Source organism: Phaseolus vulgaris, chromosome 3, assembly GCF_051622355.1.
Source record: "Phaseolus vulgaris cultivar YP4 chromosome 3, ASM5162235v1, whole genome shotgun sequence".
Classification (NCBI taxonomy): Eukaryota; Viridiplantae; Streptophyta; class Magnoliopsida; order Fabales; family Fabaceae; genus Phaseolus; species Phaseolus vulgaris.
In genome coordinates this window covers 9,208,021-9,225,996 of record NC_143500.1, presented here as the reverse complement: position 1 = coordinate 9,225,996, position 17,976 = coordinate 9,208,021, and the positions used below count along the sequence as shown (strand labels likewise).

Genomic DNA, 17,976 nt, shown 5'->3' with positions numbered 1-17,976 from the left:
TGAAATAATAGAAATAAGCCTAGTATAGGATTGCAAAATTTATTATTTGTACTTTGGTTAAACCAGTTAACATTTGTGTTTTAAATTATTTTTATTATTGGTTAAATTTATTTGTAAACCAATACGACACTCCTAACACATACTATCATTTGAAGCAACAATTATGTATATATTTATCTATACCGAGAGAAAAAATTAGTGGTTTAGTTAAGAATCTCAAATGGGAAGTGTGGCTTATCTCCACAAATGTTTATTGTTCATGTTCTTTAAAGGAAAAGAAGTTGATTTAGGAGGAGATCAGTGAGTATAAGAAGAATCAAATCTCTAAGGCCTGATGTGTTATTGAAAATTTTAACTCTATTAGAAGATAAGAGGAGAGGAAGAGCTTGATCTCAATGTCCGATTACAGTAGAGAAATAAACATGTTTAATGCCTTCATAGAAAAATCTAAGTTAGTAGATATCTCGATGGTTGGCAGAAAGTTTACATGGTATAAACTGAATGGGTTAGTGAAGAGTAGGATTGACAGGGTTCTTGTGTCCAAGGAATGGCTTGAAGTTTGGCTACAAAGTAAACAATTTGTTTTAAGTAGAGTTATATCTAACCATTGCATTGTTGTGTTAAAAGACATGTGTGTGGACTGGGGCTCGAAACCATTTAGGAGTCTAGATGTTTGGCAAAGCGATAACAGGTACAAAGATTTCTTAAGCTAAATGGTCTAGTTATGAGGTGCAAAGAGGATGAATGCACGTTTTCAAAGAAAAGTTGAAAAAACTTAAAGCATATTTAAAAGTATGGAACAAAGAAGTTTTTGGGAATGTTAATCGAGTTGGTGAAGAAATGCAGAAGAGAATTGTCGAGTTGGATGTAAGAGATGATGAAAATGAGTTAGATGAGTCCAGAAGGGAGGAAACAAGGCGTTTGTTAGCAGATTATAGTAGGAATCTGTTTAAACAAGAAACAGTTATGCATCAGAAAGCTAGACAAAAGTGGTTGAAATATGGTGATCTTAACACAAAAAATTTTCACTCAACAGTAAAATGGAGGGGGGCAAGGAATGAGCTACACGGTATTTTAGAGAATGGTCAATGGTGTGTTGATATGGAAGAGGTTAAAGATAAGGTCAGATATTTTTTCAAGTTTAGATTTATCGGGAAAGAAGCTTTTTAGACCAGGTTGGGCAATGTTAGTTTCAACACTATCTCTGGGGAAGACAATGAGATGTTGGTTGGCGATTTTTCCAAAGAAAAAATAAAGGAGGCAGTTTGGAGTTGAAACAGTTCCAAGAGTCCTGACACATATGGTTTTAATTTTGATTTTATTAAATTTAGATAGGAATTCATTAAAATGGATGTTGTGGTGACAATGCACGATTTTGCAGTCAGTGGTCGGTGGCCTAGCGGGACAAATGCTTCGTTCTTATGCTTGATTCCTAAAGTTGATAATCCTCAGTAGCGTGGTGAGTTTAGACCTATTTCGCTGGTTAGATGCTTATATAAAATAATTTCAAAAGTTTTATCTCTTAGATTGAAAAGGTGATTAATAAAGTTATCGATGTCAAACAATCTGCTTTTTTGGAAGGGAGGGGTTTGATGGATAATGTGCTAGTGGCCAATGAAGTTTTAGAGGAGATGAAGAGGAAGAAGAAAAGTTGTATTCTTTAAAGTTGATTATGAGAAGGCTTATGGATTTATAAGTTAGGAGTTTATTTATTATATGTTAGAAAGGGTAGGCTTTTGTGAATAAAGAATTCAATGGATTAAGTGTTGCTTAGAATTAGCTTCGGTTTCAGTGCTTGTGAATGGAAGTTCAACAAAGGAGTTTTTTTCCGATGAGGGGGCTTCGCCAAGGGGATCTGTTAGCACCATTTTTGTTTCTTATTGGGGCTGAAGGTCTGGCAAGTGTGTCTAGGATGGCTGTTGAGAAGAATTTGATCGATAGTTTGGAGATCGGGGTTAAGAATGTTAAGGTAAACATGTTACAATATGCAAATGATACCTTATTCTTTTGTGAAACTAATATTAAAAGTGTTTTCAACATTAAGATGGCTTTGAATTGTTTTAAACTGTCTTCTGGGCTTAAGGTGAATTTCTTGAAGAGTATGATTGATGGGTTGGGGATTGATCAGGTATCGATTTAGCAGTTCACGACTATTCTTAATTGTGATGTGATGGCAAATCCTTTTATTTACTTGGGTATGTTGGTAGATTGAAGACTAGATTGAGCCGGTGGAAAGGTAGGTATTTGTCAATGGCCAGAAGGATTTGTCTTATTAAGTTTGTCCTTTCTTCTATTCCGCTATTTTACATGTCTTTATACAAAATGCCTTTCGTGGTGATAAACAAGATTGTGAGAATACATAGAAATTTCTTATGGGGTGGGGGTTAGGAGGAAGATTGCTTGGACATCTTGGAAAAAGATTTGCGAGCCCTGTGAGGCAGGCGATCTTGGAATCCTAGATTTAAGGGTTTTCAATGTGGCTTTACTAGGAAAATGGATTTGGCGGTTGGGGATGGATAAGGGCGAACTTTGGAAGGAGATTCTTGAATCGAAATATGGTGGTTGGAGGAGTCTGAAAGAGTGCGGGAAAAAAAAATAAGGACTCTCTTTGGTGGAAAGACTTGAATGAGGTTTGAGGGTTGGAGGACTGGGGAAGGAACTTTTAAGGTGCTTTCAAGTGGAAGATTGGTAATGGGAAGGAAATTAGTTTCTGGGAGGATAATTGGGCGGGTTGCGGTGTTCTGACTAGTGTTTTCCCGAGGTTGTTTTCCTTGAGCACTGCCAAAGTGTCTAAGTTGGCTGAGTTTGGGGGTTGGATTAACAGTGTTTGGGTGTGGCATTTAGCTTGGAGAAGGAGACTTTTTAAATGGGAAAATTTACAGGAGAGTCAACTTTTACAGGTGCTTCAAGGGCTGAGGTTTGACTTTGAAAAGGAGGATAGCTGGGTGTGGAAGGATGGGGAGTTTTTTTAGCTATACTCGATTAAGTCTACTTATGATTTTTTAAGAGGGGACTTAGAGGGGGATTTTCTACCTGTGTACGATAAGTTTTGGAGGTGTAAAGCTTTGCCTTCAGCCCATGTCACTACTAGAAGGTGTTGGCAAATAAGATTGCTACTAGGACTAATTTGGAAAGGCTGAGGGGTTGTGGTCGAAAGCCAACAATGTAATTTGTGGGAAGGTAAAGGAGTCTTGTCGCCATTTGTTTTTTGAGTGCAGAATAGATTGACTTTTTTAGAGTTAGTGTTATGCTTGACTTGGTGTGGCGTTTGTGGATTACAATGACTCTTGTAATCACTTTTTACAGTTTAAGATGGGTGGTGCATCTGAATTTGTTAATGCTGTTTGGGGAGCGATTTGGATTGCTGTTGTAAGTTAGATTTGGAAGCATAAGAATAATTTTCTTTTTAAAGGTGGTGTGGTTGATGTTTCAGAAATGTTCAAAACAATTAAAGGTTTGGTCATGAGTAACTTCCAAGGTATCTTCAACCTTTTTTTTGTTTTCTTATTATGACTGATGGGATCCATTGGTTTGTATGAGGTTGATTTAGTAATGTTTGTTGAGTGGCTGTTTAGGCTTTTTGTTGTGGCTTGGGTTTTGTTGGTGTTTTGTTTGCTGTTGGTAGATTGTTAAAGTGTTCTAGGAGGAGGATTAGAAGTTCTTTTCCGATTTGTATAAGAGTTGGATTACCTCTAAAATGATTCATATTATTTTATTTTATTTTGCCGATAAAAAACAAGAATGAGGGAGATTATTTATTTTAATTCTTTTCAAAAGCTTACTTCCTCTTAGATATTTTTTGTAACATGATTTTTTATATAATTTTAATAAAATGGAATTTTTGTTCAAGGATTAATGGATCACAACAAGAAAATGAAGGTTCACTATTTTTTTATTTTTTTTTTTACTTGAACTGAGTGTTTTTTTTTATGATATTTACTTTATTTAGACTAGCTTTGAATGTTTTCCTGTTGTGAATAAAGTCCTAAGTGGGTTGCATCTATTAAACTTTTATGCACTAATGTATATTCCAAAACAACCACGAACTTTTAGTAGCTTTATATGTTTAGTATTGTGAATAAAGTCCTGTGCTGCATACTTAAAATAATTATTCCAAAAGGGCCACAAAGCTACAAATATAGTGGACAACATTGTGTTCAGCTTCATGATCTATGATTAAAAATAAAATCATGTCTAAGGTTGAATTAAAAGTTAAGAGACACAGTTAAAAGATAATCCTGATTTATAAAAGAAGTGATACTTTTTCTATACTATTTCCATCACTGCTATTTTCATAAGAAAAATTATTTCAGCTATTATCCAACATAACATGATTGATTTCAGCTAAGACAGATTATGCTACCCTTCCTAGGGGATGTAGTCCATAAACCTTTGTTAGACACTAGGGACTACGATCTAAGGCTTCATTGCCACCAAAACTGTTGTTTTCATTCTTTCACACTGTTTCTCTGTTTTGGGGCTCAAGCAATCATACCTGAATACCATTTTCCTACCAAACTCTTTATTTGTAGCTTTGAATTTTTAAATTCTTTTCTTTTCTAACCTCTCTCACAAAAGACCTGCCTCAGCATCATAAACAATGAGAATGAGAAGCATATAAAGAACTTGTTCCCTTTGAGTCACTCTCATTACACTATGTACCGGTAGGTATTGAAATGACTTCGGGTGATATGGTGATATCTAGTAATAACCAACCGACATGTTTAAATAAAATGATAAAAAATGTTTTATTAACACCCTCTGTCACTAACACAGATTTCATACCGTTTGTGTGATATTAATTGACGATGCAGACGTGACATTTGGTGAGGATGTGACACTGGCTTTATATTATAATATATGACCCGTAGCACACGCAAAATTGGTTACCCGTGCGTCTGTAAGTGGTTACTTATGTGACGCACGCAAAACTGGTTACCCGTGTGTCTGTAAGTGGTTACTTATGTGACGTTTATGGCAACCCACTCTTCATGAAAAAAAAAATTCAATATTTTTTTAATAAGAACCATATATTACATCGGTTAGATGGCTTAACCGGTGTAATAACCCTACTAAAACTACCAAGCCACAGGTTCCTCCACATATACTGGCTCACGCAAAACTTGTTACTCGTGTGTCTGTAAGTGGTTACCTATGTGACATTTATGGTCACCCACTCTTCATGAAAAAAACTCAACTTTTTTTTTAATAAAAACCATATATTACATCGGTTAGATGACTTAACCGATGTAAAAATCATATATTACATCGGTTAGATAGCTTAACCCACTACAAGAAAACAAGGATTTAGCGTGGGCCAAAAATGGACGCCAAATGCCAAAAACGGATGCATATGCGCCGGATTTTCGTAGGCTACAGATCCGACGAAAAAACCTTGGAAGCAGATGGAAATTAGCGTGGGCCAGCAAGTTGGACGCACGTTGCGTGGGCCAAGCCCACGCAAAATGGCTATGCGTCGGGTTTCGCCGACGAAAATGAATATATATATATATATATATATATATATATATATATATCAGAGTTTGCGTGGGCCTAGCCCATGCAAAAGCCGACGCATATTAAAAAAAAAACACTTGCGTGGGCCAAAGACCGATGCATAAAGGGAAGAAAAAAAAACAATTTATTTATTTTTTCTAGCCAGTTTACCTGTAAAAAATAAATATCAACCAAATCACATTCAGACAAATTACTATCATTCACAATACATCCACAAACACATCCAAAGTACAAAAATAATACAAATAGTTAAACAAAGTCTTTGATCCATTCAAATATTCAAAATGATATGAATACTTAAAAAAATATTACAATTAAAATTGTACTTTACAAATTTAACTAAAAGTACCAAAATGAATCCCATAGTGATGTAATAAACCTGTAAAAAAAAATATAAACAATATAAATAAATAAATGAAATAATTAAAATACTTAGTATATAATAAAAATGTCAAATAGTTAAACTTACAGTATATGATGCACTTTAAGGAACAGGTTGATCATCTTGCTCTGGATCATACTCATGATCGAATTGAGTTGTGCTATTGGAAGCATTTTTGTCACTTTTTCTAATTTTTTGGCCCAATTTGCTGTCTTTATTTTATACTTTTTGCATCCCTTATTTCATTTAAACACCCCCACATCACTAAATAAACTTTATTCTACGAAAGGAACTAATCTACATTTTCGTGTTATAATTCAATTATTTTCTATGTAAATTACAAAGTTTACTTGAAATTGGTGCAGTTGCCATATATATTTTTGGAGTCTATTATCAATTTACATTCATTCTTTTCATATTTATGGAGTCTATTATCGATTTACATTCATTCTTTTCTCTGTAAGAGGGAAACTATGGCGTTCCCAGCTACTATTGTTATTCTTCCTATAGGCATTCTTTTCATCCTTTCTGGCCTAATTGTAAATATTATTCAGGTAACATAACAACATAACATTCACAACTCAATAATCAATATGCCAGCAACCAATATACCATTCACAGCTCAATAATTGTAAATATTATTCAACCAATATACCAACAACCAATATACCAGCAACCAATATATCATTCACAACTCAATAATTGTAAATATTATTCAATCAATATACCAACAACCAATATACCAGCTCAATAATCCAAATAAAAAATCAGAAAACTCTGAACCTTTAAATGGAGTGACGCGGAGGAGGTTAGGGTTAGTTATGCGGAGGAGGCGGAGGCACACGAAGGCAGGGGAGGAGGCGGTGACCTATGAAGCCCAGACACGAATACGGGTACGGATACGACACAGACACGAACACAGAAATACGGCTAAATTGAAAATTATAGGACACGGGACACGGCTATGTATAAACTATTTCCTTTTTTATTTCTGGATTTTCTTGAGATTTTTATATATATTTTTATTTAAATGATTTGTTTAAGATTTTATGATTTTATTTGAGATTTTAGTTAAGATTTTCTGTGAAATAAGAGTTTTATTTGAGATTTTAATTAAGATTTTCTGTGAAATAAGAGTTTTATTTGAGTTTTAGTTAAGATTTTCTATGAAATAAGAGTTTTAATTGAGATTTTAGTTAAGATTTTCTGTGAAATAAGGGTTTTTACAGAGTGAACCGCGTCCCTCCGGCGTGTCCAAGGAGTGGACCGTGTCTCCTCCGACGTGTCCTGGAAGAAGGTCGTATCTGGCCCAACGCACCCGCCGCGTATCCATGTCGCTGGCGTGTCGGAAGCGCAAACGGCTTGATTTTGGTCGTATCTGAGCTTCACAGGCGGTGACGCATAGGCACGCGGAGGCACACGGAGGAGGCGGTGAGGCAGAGGCGTTGACGGAGCAGTGACGGCCGCGGAGCATAGCTGAAGAAGGGCGAAAAATTTAGGTTTTCAAATTTGGGACAACTTCTCTGTGTGTTGGGAAAGCGGGGACACATAAATTTTTATATATTGTCCCAGTACGCATACTTTAAAATATTTAATTTTAACTAAATTAAAAATCAAAATAAAAATTTAAAAAATAAATTAAAACTTTTTTTATATAACAAAAAAAATTTATTTAATGTATAAAAAAATTTAATTTCATTATACAACAAAAACTTTTTTTAATTTATAAAAAAAATTAATTTAATTTATACAATAAAAAATTAATTTAATTTATACGAAAATATTTAATTTAATTTATACAATAAATATTTACTTTAATTTATACAAAACAATTTAATTTAATTTCTACAACACAAAATTAATTTAATTTATAAATAAAAATTTATTTAATTTATACAACAATAAAAAAAATTAATTTATACAAAAACTAAATTAAAAATCGAATTCTAAATTTTAAAAATAAATTAAAACTTTTTTTATATAACAAAAATATTTAATTTAATGTATACAGAAATTTAATTTCATTATACAACGAAAAAAAAATTAATTTATAAAAAACAATTTAATTTAATTTATACAATAAAAAATTAATTTAATTTATACAAAAATATTTAATTTAATTTATACAATAAAAATTTACTTTAATTTATACAAAATAATTAATTTAATTTCTACAACATAAAATTAATTTAATTTGTAAAAAAAACTTTATTTAATTTATACAACAATAAACAAATTTAATTTATACAAAAACTAAATTAAGTATAATTTGTATGTGACATAACATCTACTACCACAAATATCAATGAACCGTATTATTGAAATTGCTCATGATACCCTCATCATCCCTTCTAACTTATAATCCAAAATCTAATAATCAACTATATTCCATGATTCTAAGTTAATTATATATACTATCACGAAATTACTCATATTTCTCAAATTGCTTATGATATTCTCTTTCAATCTTTAAACTTCTTAGTTCAACTCTTTCCTTGACAATGGACTAGGGTTATTAACTTATAATCCAAAATGTAATCATGAACTCTATTCCATGATTTTAAGTTCATTCTATATCACACACACCCAGTTGAAATTTACTTATTTATGTTACATTTATTAAGAACTAAGTCTACTAAAATTAGTATGTCAAAGACCTATTATTTAGTAAATTGGGAAACTGTGTATGTTATAAGGAATATTGCATATGTGTCATCTCGTCACTTAAAACTTACTACATTATTATGTGCTTCAATTGGAAAACATCAATTTCTTTTCGAGATCATACTCAGTAACTATAACAATGACATTTATAGAGCATGTAGTCAACTTTGGAACACTTTGGATATTGTAGCAATCTAACAATTAAGAATAAGTTACTTACTCACGCACTTAGTCTTAATATGTTTGTATCATATACATTTTCGCTAATTCTTTAAGATGATTTTATGCTTCATTTATGATAAGTAACATCTTTAAAATTACAATGATATCAAAACAAAATTCCTAGTTCATTCATCCATTGCACACATATAACATTTAAATTTATTTAAGTTACTAATCAAAAGTTTTATCTAACTTTTTTTTCTTAAAACAAATAAAACATTTTTACATAAAATTGATTCTATATTTTTAAATACATTCATTACATTTTGCATTAATTAATTACTTCATCTTGAATTTATATTCTTAAATTTATGTATATTTAATATAATATTTACAAAATTTAAATACACATTTTTTTCTATTTTTTACTCAATTATTATTTTTCTACCTGTTTTCAAATCTTTATAAACTTTTTAAGATAACTTTTTTAAATAATTTCAAAATTAAACACTTCATCAATTTAATAAATTTAATTTAACTAATTTATGTCATAATTTCAAAAATAAAATATTTATGACAATATATAAATCAAATAAGTTTAAAATAAATAATCTTTAAAATAATAAAATATTTTATATAACATTTAAATAATTTAAATACGTCTTTTCTTTTACTCAATTAATTTTAAATCAAACACTTAATTAATTTAATAAATTTAATTTAACTAACTTATATTAAAAATTTAAAATTTAAAAATTAAATAATTTATTATAATATTAAAAAATAATTTTAAAATAAATACAATAAAGAATTAAATATTAAAATACTTCTTATAATGTTATACATTAAATAAATTTAAATAAATAAATTTTAAAAACTTAAAATATAAACATGCATGGGTTGTGGCCGACGCATATATTAAACTATGTGTGGGCTGTGGCCAATGCAAAATGGTTTTTTTAAAAAAATAATAAATAAATCCGTAGATGCATCGGTTTTGCGTCAAAATTAAATTTGTGTGGGTTTTCTGTATGTTTGGCCGACGATATTTGCGTCCACAGTTGGCCAACGCAAATATTTGGCAGCTAAATCCTCATTTTCTTGTAGCGACCAATGTAATAACCCTACCAGAGTTGGTTACCCAACAACAAATTCTGGCACATGCAAAACTGGTTACCTGTGTGTCTGTAAGTGGTTACCTATGTAACGGTTATGACCCATCCACTCTTTATGAAAAAAAAATTAATTTTTTTGAATATGGATCATATATTACATCGGTTAGATGACTTAACCGATGTAATATGGGTCATTCTGAGTAAAAAAATATATATTACACCGGTTGTTTCAAAGAACCGATGTAATATATTTTTTTTTACCATATTTTGAAGTTTGCGCTGTTCATTTGCGCACAATCTCACTCTGTCACATCATTGTCGCATCCACCACGTCAAATGTGTGTCATGTGCAGAGGGTGTCAAAATATCGAGACTCTAAAATGATATAATTAATAAAACTAAGTCGTACAAAAAATTAATATATATTTAATAATGTATATACAGTAACATGATTTATTAGAATCATATAAATAAACGTAACAATAAAAAAAATTATACGTCATTGATACGCATTTGATCCAAGTTTAGAAGAATTAGAAAGTCCCAATTAATAATCTATTAAAAGGTTTCTGTTTATATTTTGAGTTTGTCGCTCGCTATACATTAGATATCCTTTCTTTCATGGAAACAATCAAAACATCATCTTGCAAGGAATCATAAACAGAAGGACAAAAGTCTAAGTTCACCAATGGGCACTACAGAAGGACAAAAGTCCCTCCTCAATCATGCCCAATGACATGATCATTGTGAATGAATATTGGAAAGAAAGGATGTTATGCAGAACAAAAAGAATACGCAGTATGGATCCAAAAAGATGAAAGATAATGGGAGACCACCACTGGAAACAAGGACACTATCAATGGGAGTATGTGGATAAAAATGAAAATTGTATAAAAATATGTTTGAACTCAAATTGAGTTTAAAATATACAAAATGAGAGATGGTATATACATATTTGTTGAGAGGAAATACAGTGTGAAGTAATGAAGTTAGGAAGAGTGAATGTGCAGAAAGATAGAGAGAAAGAATGTGTGATGATCACATAGGAAGCGTGTTGAAGGAATCACACCTGCTCCGCACCTCCCCTTCCTTTCCGGTCTTAACGTCCAAGATGCTGAGCTTTTCGATGGCACGTGCGAAGTCCTGGAAGAACTTCGCTTCATCATTGGCGTAGGTGTCAACGAAGGGCTTCGTCCTCGGATCCTTGGACATGGCAGTGTCGGTGGCCAGCAACCCCAACCCTCTCCGCAAGTTCTTGAAATACATGTTGTCGAACTTCACCGGAGTTATCACGTCGTTGTAAGCCGCCATGGAAGAGTCCTTCATGTAGTTCTCGCAGAGCTTCCTCAGCCCCGCCGCGTACTCGGGGTTATACTCGGGGTCGGTTTCGGAAGTTTTGCTGAACTTGAAGAGCCTGTTGGCGAACTGGTCGCAGTGGGACATCCCTATGGTGTGCGCGCCGACCAGGGCCACCATTTCCTGGACGGAGAATCCTTTTTTGGCGAAGAGGGGGATCACTTGGGAGATAGTCATGTTCGGTAATGGGAATTGGTTTGCGGAGCTCGATTCTTTGGATTCGAGGGAGTCTTTTCGCCCGAACTGGATCGTGAAGGAGGGGCCGCCGGAGTTGATCACCAGTTCGCGGGCAGCGGCGGCGAGGATGTCAGCGCAGGAGACGACGCCGGGGCACTCGAGCTCGAGGGAGTTCTTTACACGCGAGACGGCGTCGAAGCCGTCGCCGGAGAGGGGGAGGTTGACGGCGTGGTCGCGCTCGGCCTTGTTGTAGGAGTTGGAGGTGACGAGGATGGAGGCGTCGCAGCCGCCCACCATGCAGTCGTGAAAGAGGAGGCGGAGCGTGGCGGCGGCCGTGGATGGCGTGTTGTGCTGCTTTTCGTTAACGATTCTCCGGACGGTGTCGGGGAATTTGGGGCAGGTTTTTTGGTAGTAGTCGGGAGTGAGCTTGGTTTGCATGGAGGGGAGGAATGAGAGAGAGAGGAAGAGGAAAAGGGTGATGGGGTTGGTGTAAGTCATGTTTTTGTGGTATTAGTGTGAAGCTAGAGTTTTCAAAGCAAATAACCTAATGCTTGGTTTGGTTTGTTTGCATGTTGGGGAATTGGTTGTATGAAGAAGCTAACCTAAAGTTGAAGGAATGGACTGCATTGGTGGGTTGAATTGTGGAAGTGAGAATTAAGAGGGAGGTGATGCCTACTTTTAGTTAGTCTTGTTAATGATCCTCCTTTAAGCCAGATACCTTTTGAGGTGCAGATTCAATACTTTACCAATGCTCAACTTTCACTTTCTTTATCACCCTTAACTCAACTCTAATAATTCCATTTTGGTGGTGATATTTTAACACCTCATACAGTAAAATACATACATTCTAAACACTAATAAATTATTCTTTTAATTATATTTATTTTATTTTTTAATTTAAAATACTATTATATTATTATAATTGGCTATCAGATGTGTGTAGTTTATTGTGTCGCTTTCAAAGTAAACTTTTCTTCCATTTTACCATGCTCCCACCAAAACCGGTTCCATATTTAATTCAGTTTTTCTATTTTGAAAAAAAAAAGTATCATTTAAAGATTAATAAAAATCATAGTGATTTGGAACTGCTTCATAATTTCTTGCTCATGAGATAGTGGGCTGGGTTCGATACTTAGATAAAAAAAAAGGGGAAATTTAATTTTTACAAGAAATGACAGCTTTATCTTTTTTTACATCTTTTCCATTTACATCCATTTTTATTTTTATTTTTTTTAATTTTAAAATTTTAAATTCTAGAATTCAAAATATAATTTTGTATTTTAAATCAAAATGTATTTTTTGAGTTCGAGAATGTATTATAAATTCTAAAATTAAAAATACATTCAAAAATATCTTTCAAATTCTAGAATTCAAAATATATTTGTATTATTCAATAGCTCAAAAGGTATTTTCAAATCTAAAAAATATCTTTTAAAGTTTAAAATTCAGAATACAAAGTCTAAAATTGGGAAGGCTAACTAAAAAAAACAAATCCGGTGCTTTTTGTTTAAAGATAATTCTGGAATTGAAAGATTTTAGAGAGGTGGAGAAGAAAATATGGTGGTGGAAGAAGAATTGCCTCCAAAAAGCAACGTTTGAGGGCTCAAGTTGACAAATTCAGCCAACCCAATTAAATTTGGGCTGTTCTTCTGTTTTAAGTAGCGGGCTGTTTCTTCCCGCACCTCCATATATTTTTCTCTTACCCCATAAATTTTCATATTTCCAAAAATACCTCTCTGTAACATTCTGGATTACGTAATTTGGAAGTCTTTTTTTAAATTTGTAGTCAACTTCCGGATTACACAATCTGGAAGTATTTTTTCAGATGCATGATTAGTTTCTGAATTATATAATTCGGAAGTCTTTTTTAACTTCTGGATTACATAATCCGGAAATTTTTTTCAAATATGTGTCCAAATTACATAATCCAGAAATTACTCTAGGAAGGTGGCAGAAGAATTTATCGAGTTGCAGTGTCTAAGTAGTAATATCCTTACATTGTCCTTACAGTGTCTAAGTTGCAGCAACTAAACATTTGACGTTCCACTTATTTCAGGTTAAAGCAGCAAAGTGCAATTTTTTTAATAATTTATTACAATGCATCAATTTTTTTAAAATTATTGAAAATGGACAACTCGTCCTTTAAAAGATAATTTCATAATAAAGAAAATAAGGAAATCGTAAAGAGTTATTAAAAATGGACAACTCTTACTTTAAACCATAATATCATAATGAAGAAAATAAAGAAATTTGCTTTAATCCATGACTTTTATTTATTACATTTGTTCTACTTTTAATATAAAAAAACGTGTTCTATAACTTCAACTTTAAAATTTGTGGATGAAGTACATGATTCTTAATAATTTTTTTAAAAAATAGTTGAAGTGATATCTTTTAATTTCTATTTTAAATATTTAAAGTCACATAACTTCTTTTTCCAAATATTCAAAGTCCTATTGTGAGAACTTTTTTTAATACTGAAGTTGTATATGCACATAAGGCTTCTTAAGTGTATTTTTTATTAATTTTGAATTTATTTTACTTTGGAATTGATTTATGTCTTTTTAACTTATTTTTTAAAATATTGAAAAGTAAAATAATTTGAATTCATTATGATTGGAATGGTTTTTTTCAATAATTTTTCAGTTTTTGTAATGATGTAAACAAAAGTAAAAAAATAAATTGAGAAAGTTTTCTTTTATTTAACTAAAAGAAATATAAAAAGTTATTTAATATTCATAAATAAGATGTTTAAATAAATTTAAAAATCTGAATTTGTCTAACAAGTTATTTTTATTTAGATTTTTGTTCTAATTTTGATGAGGTAGGTCTCTAATATACTAATGCAAGACATGACGATATTGTGTAGTTACTTGAACTTCTCTTTCCATGTTATAAACATGCAAATTCTCTCTGCACCTTCATTGATCCTCCCTGCACCTCCATACGTTAAAGTTAAACTACATTTTTGCTCTTTTTAAAAATTTAAAATTTCTATTTGTTTCTTGACATCCCATCGACGACACCTCCCTTCACTTCTTATTTTTTCTAAACCAATACACCTCTATTTTTCTACATAATGGCGACACCTTCGTTGTCCAAGAGAACTTCCATTTTTCGAGTGTGCTAGGCGAGACTTGAAGCGGGTTGAAGGAAGCATTGTAGTGATGAAAAATTTCCCTTTTTTTATATGAATGCTGACACCAATTTTGGAAGTTCTGTGTTTTTTTTTTCTAGTTGTGTTGGTCCTGGATTGAACAAATCAGTGTTCATTTTCTAGTAACATACCGGATTGTATAATCCGACATGTATATCCAAATCTGGAATATGCATACCGAATTGCACAATCTGGTGTTCAATTTTTTATGACCATACCGATGTGTAGAATTCGATTTGTATTTGCAATAATATACTAGATTGTACAAGTTGGAGGTGCAAGGAGAATTCGCCTTATAAACATGTACATCGTTGTTGCTCTTATTCTCTTCACTTGCATGGTCAAACCTTTATGAAAGAATTTTTTTTTAATCAGCAAAAAAAATTTATAAATAAAGGGGTACATGGGGTACCCCAACCCATATACACTATTCTATACATAAAGATGTTAGGTATTGCAATAAGCAACAATCTGACCCCAACATAAGGTAACTCTAAAAAAAATATTTGTACCACTCTTCTACAAAATGACATGAAAAATATTACAATCCACAAAATTATAGCATATGTGCAAAACTACATAAAGGTAAATGACAATCAAGAGGGAATGGTAGCATTAACAATAACCTGAGCACATCTCAATGCCATAATAGTCAAGCTAAAACTTGTGAAAGAAATATGGATTAGTAACAATTCATAGATGATGATATTGTAATGTATCCTAACACTTGTGTCACTAAAGATGTGATGAATATATATGATTGGTTAATTTTTTTTTTAATGGGATAAAAAATATTTTATTGAAGGAACTCTTTAAAATGATATTGACCATACATATTATGACGATGATCTATGTATCTAAACGTTAAAGATTATTGAAGATTAGACTAATCAATATATTATTGTTGATCTTAGTGTGTATTTGAAAAAGATCTTAACATGTTAATAAACATATTGATGTGGGTTGTTGACACTTGTGTGGTGTATCATAGTGTTTAAAAGAAAAACATCGATTCAATATGAACAAAAAAATATTAGTAAATGTATAATTTTTTTTGCTTATACTCACCCTGTCTTTGTCTCTTATAGGTGGTTGGTTCTTGAGGTAATATATAGCGAATAATAAATTAAAATGTACCATTGTATTACTGTGCATTATCACTCAAATGACCATTTTCTTAGAACTTATTTCCTTAAATTAAACGATTGTGATGATAATTCTATATTGTGGTCTATTTTTTCATTATATTGTGAGCAATATATATTTGTTCTTCCTCTCATGTATTCCTTATGAAGTTAATATAGGTTTAATGAGTTGTTAGGAATAAATTATTGAAGGTCAAATTATTTATAACTATATCAACTTAATAAGATTGTATAGTTGTAAAACATATACCAGGTACAACAACATAACTTAGAGGAGAAACCTCAAAATTTATAAAGTTTCTCACTCCATTTTCATGATAATGAGTTCATAAAAATTGAAATAAAAAAGTGAAGTTATCATAACAAAGCAAAGTAGATTTTATTAGAATAAGATTATAATTTACTTGATTAATCCCCTCTTTTTAGTTGTAAGAACTCCAACATGTAACATAAGAGATGAAGTACATTTCACTTGAATGCTTGCATTAACCTCTTCATCCATTATAAATGTTTGATAGATGGATAAATACATGAAATTTTATTTTAAGGTCGTGATTGGAGAAGTAACATACAATCATCAATGTTGTTATGATTAAAGTTAACTCTATGATCTAGAGTTAGATAAAGACATACAAATGCAAATAAACCTTAATTATAATTTGACATGAAATTCAAATATGACCATAATAAAAGATGCATAAATGAACTCTTGCATGGAGAATTTGTTGAAAAAGAATGTTGAATCAAGATAGTATAATTGAATTTCTTTTAACACCACTTCTAGGCAGAAAGGGTCCAAGTAAAATTTTACACAATGCATCCAAATCACCATTACTGACACCAACACTACCACCAACACTATTGACACCAATGATAATATCTCCATCAATTAAAAATTTCTTGTACATTCACATCCTCTAAATCCTAGAAAAAAAAATGAAAAGTATGATTTTTTATTTTTCATATTTGTATGAATCTCGTTATGAAATGATGATGTTGATGTGTCTAAATTTATCACATAAAAAGACATCGATTGCTAAATAAAAATATCTTACCATAAAATTTAGATATTGAAAATAATCATATAGTGATCTTATAAAATATGTATATATTATTTACAAAGCATATATGAAAATATTGTGCAATATATATTATTTATTTTTATATTTTAAACGTGTGTCATATATTATTATGATTTTGGAAGGTTTTGAAATTATTCTTTCGTTTAATGAAAAAGTAAATTTTAAATTTAACTCAACTTTATAAACATAATTTATAAGGTGAAGTTAATTATATTCTATTTATATATTAGTATTATAATTTTTATTATAATAATATATTTTTCGATTTTTATGTATGAAAAAAAAATCTATGTATACTAACATTGTGTTTGTACTAAGGGATGCAGGGTTGCCGATAACAGTTTTGCGGAATTATTCGTGTTTGGATCCACATGTTTGCGCTAATGTGAGGGTGAAGAAAGGAACGAACGGTTACGAAACTTGTCCTCACATATATGCAAAAAAATAAGGTGAAAATCACGTATCAATTCCATTTTCCAATTTTGCACCCAAAATAATTTGTGCATGGTCGCATTGTGTCATCCTTTGTTCATGAGAGATTCCTTGCCCAGAGGTGCTGAGTGGAAGCAAAAAATAGGTGGCGCCCTCTATGTTTTGTTCAAGTATGTGTTCAACATGTTTTGGTGCCTCTAGTTAACACACATAATTGATTGTGTCAAAAACAAAGGCAAGGATAATTGATTTTAGAACTTAAAATATATGATAATATAGGATAATCGATTAAGTTGAGAACATACACTACTAGAAAATCATTAAATAAAAATTAATTTTATAGACAAAAAATAATTAATTGCTATATTGACTAAATTAGATACTATTTTAGAGACTAAAAAAATTATTGATATCTAATTCCATTATTGATAAATAGTTTGTCTCTTTAATATAACAACTAATTATTTTTTATCTCTAACATTAGTTTCTATTTAATGATTTTCTAATAGTGATAACCAATTATAAGTGTATTCTTTTTAGGATAATCGATCATGTGATTAGTGTTGTTTGTGCCCTAATAGATTGTGGTAGCATAAATGCACAGGTAATTGATTACCTCTCAATAATCCTTCGTCTTTAATTGATTATGTTTAGATAATTTATTACCCTGTGAATAAGCCTCTGTCCTTAATCGATTATGCTTGGAAAATGTTTGGATAATCGATTATCCATGATACATATAATCGATTATTGTCTTGTTTCAGTGTTGGTTTATTTTGTGCCATGT

The 17,976-nt window shown here is 31.5% G+C and overlaps 1 protein-coding gene across 1 annotated transcript; it reads right to left on the bottom strand.

The window, feature by feature from the left end:
- Positions 1-10,706: 10,706 nt before the first annotated feature.
- Positions 10,707-11,999, bottom strand: LOC137805795 (peroxidase 41). The gene has a single exon (XM_068605717.2). It carries the CDS (start codon positions 11,869-11,871, stop codon positions 10,879-10,881), a length of 993 nt encoding a protein of 330 aa, XP_068461818.1. The 5' UTR covers positions 11,872-11,999; the 3' UTR covers positions 10,707-10,878.
- Positions 12,000-17,976: the final 5,977 nt, after the last annotated feature.

Coding starts and splice junctions, on each gene's coding strand:
- LOC137805795 (XM_068605717.2), bottom strand. CDS start 11,871: ATGACTTACACCAACCCCATCACCCTTTTCCTCTTCCTCTCTCTCTCA.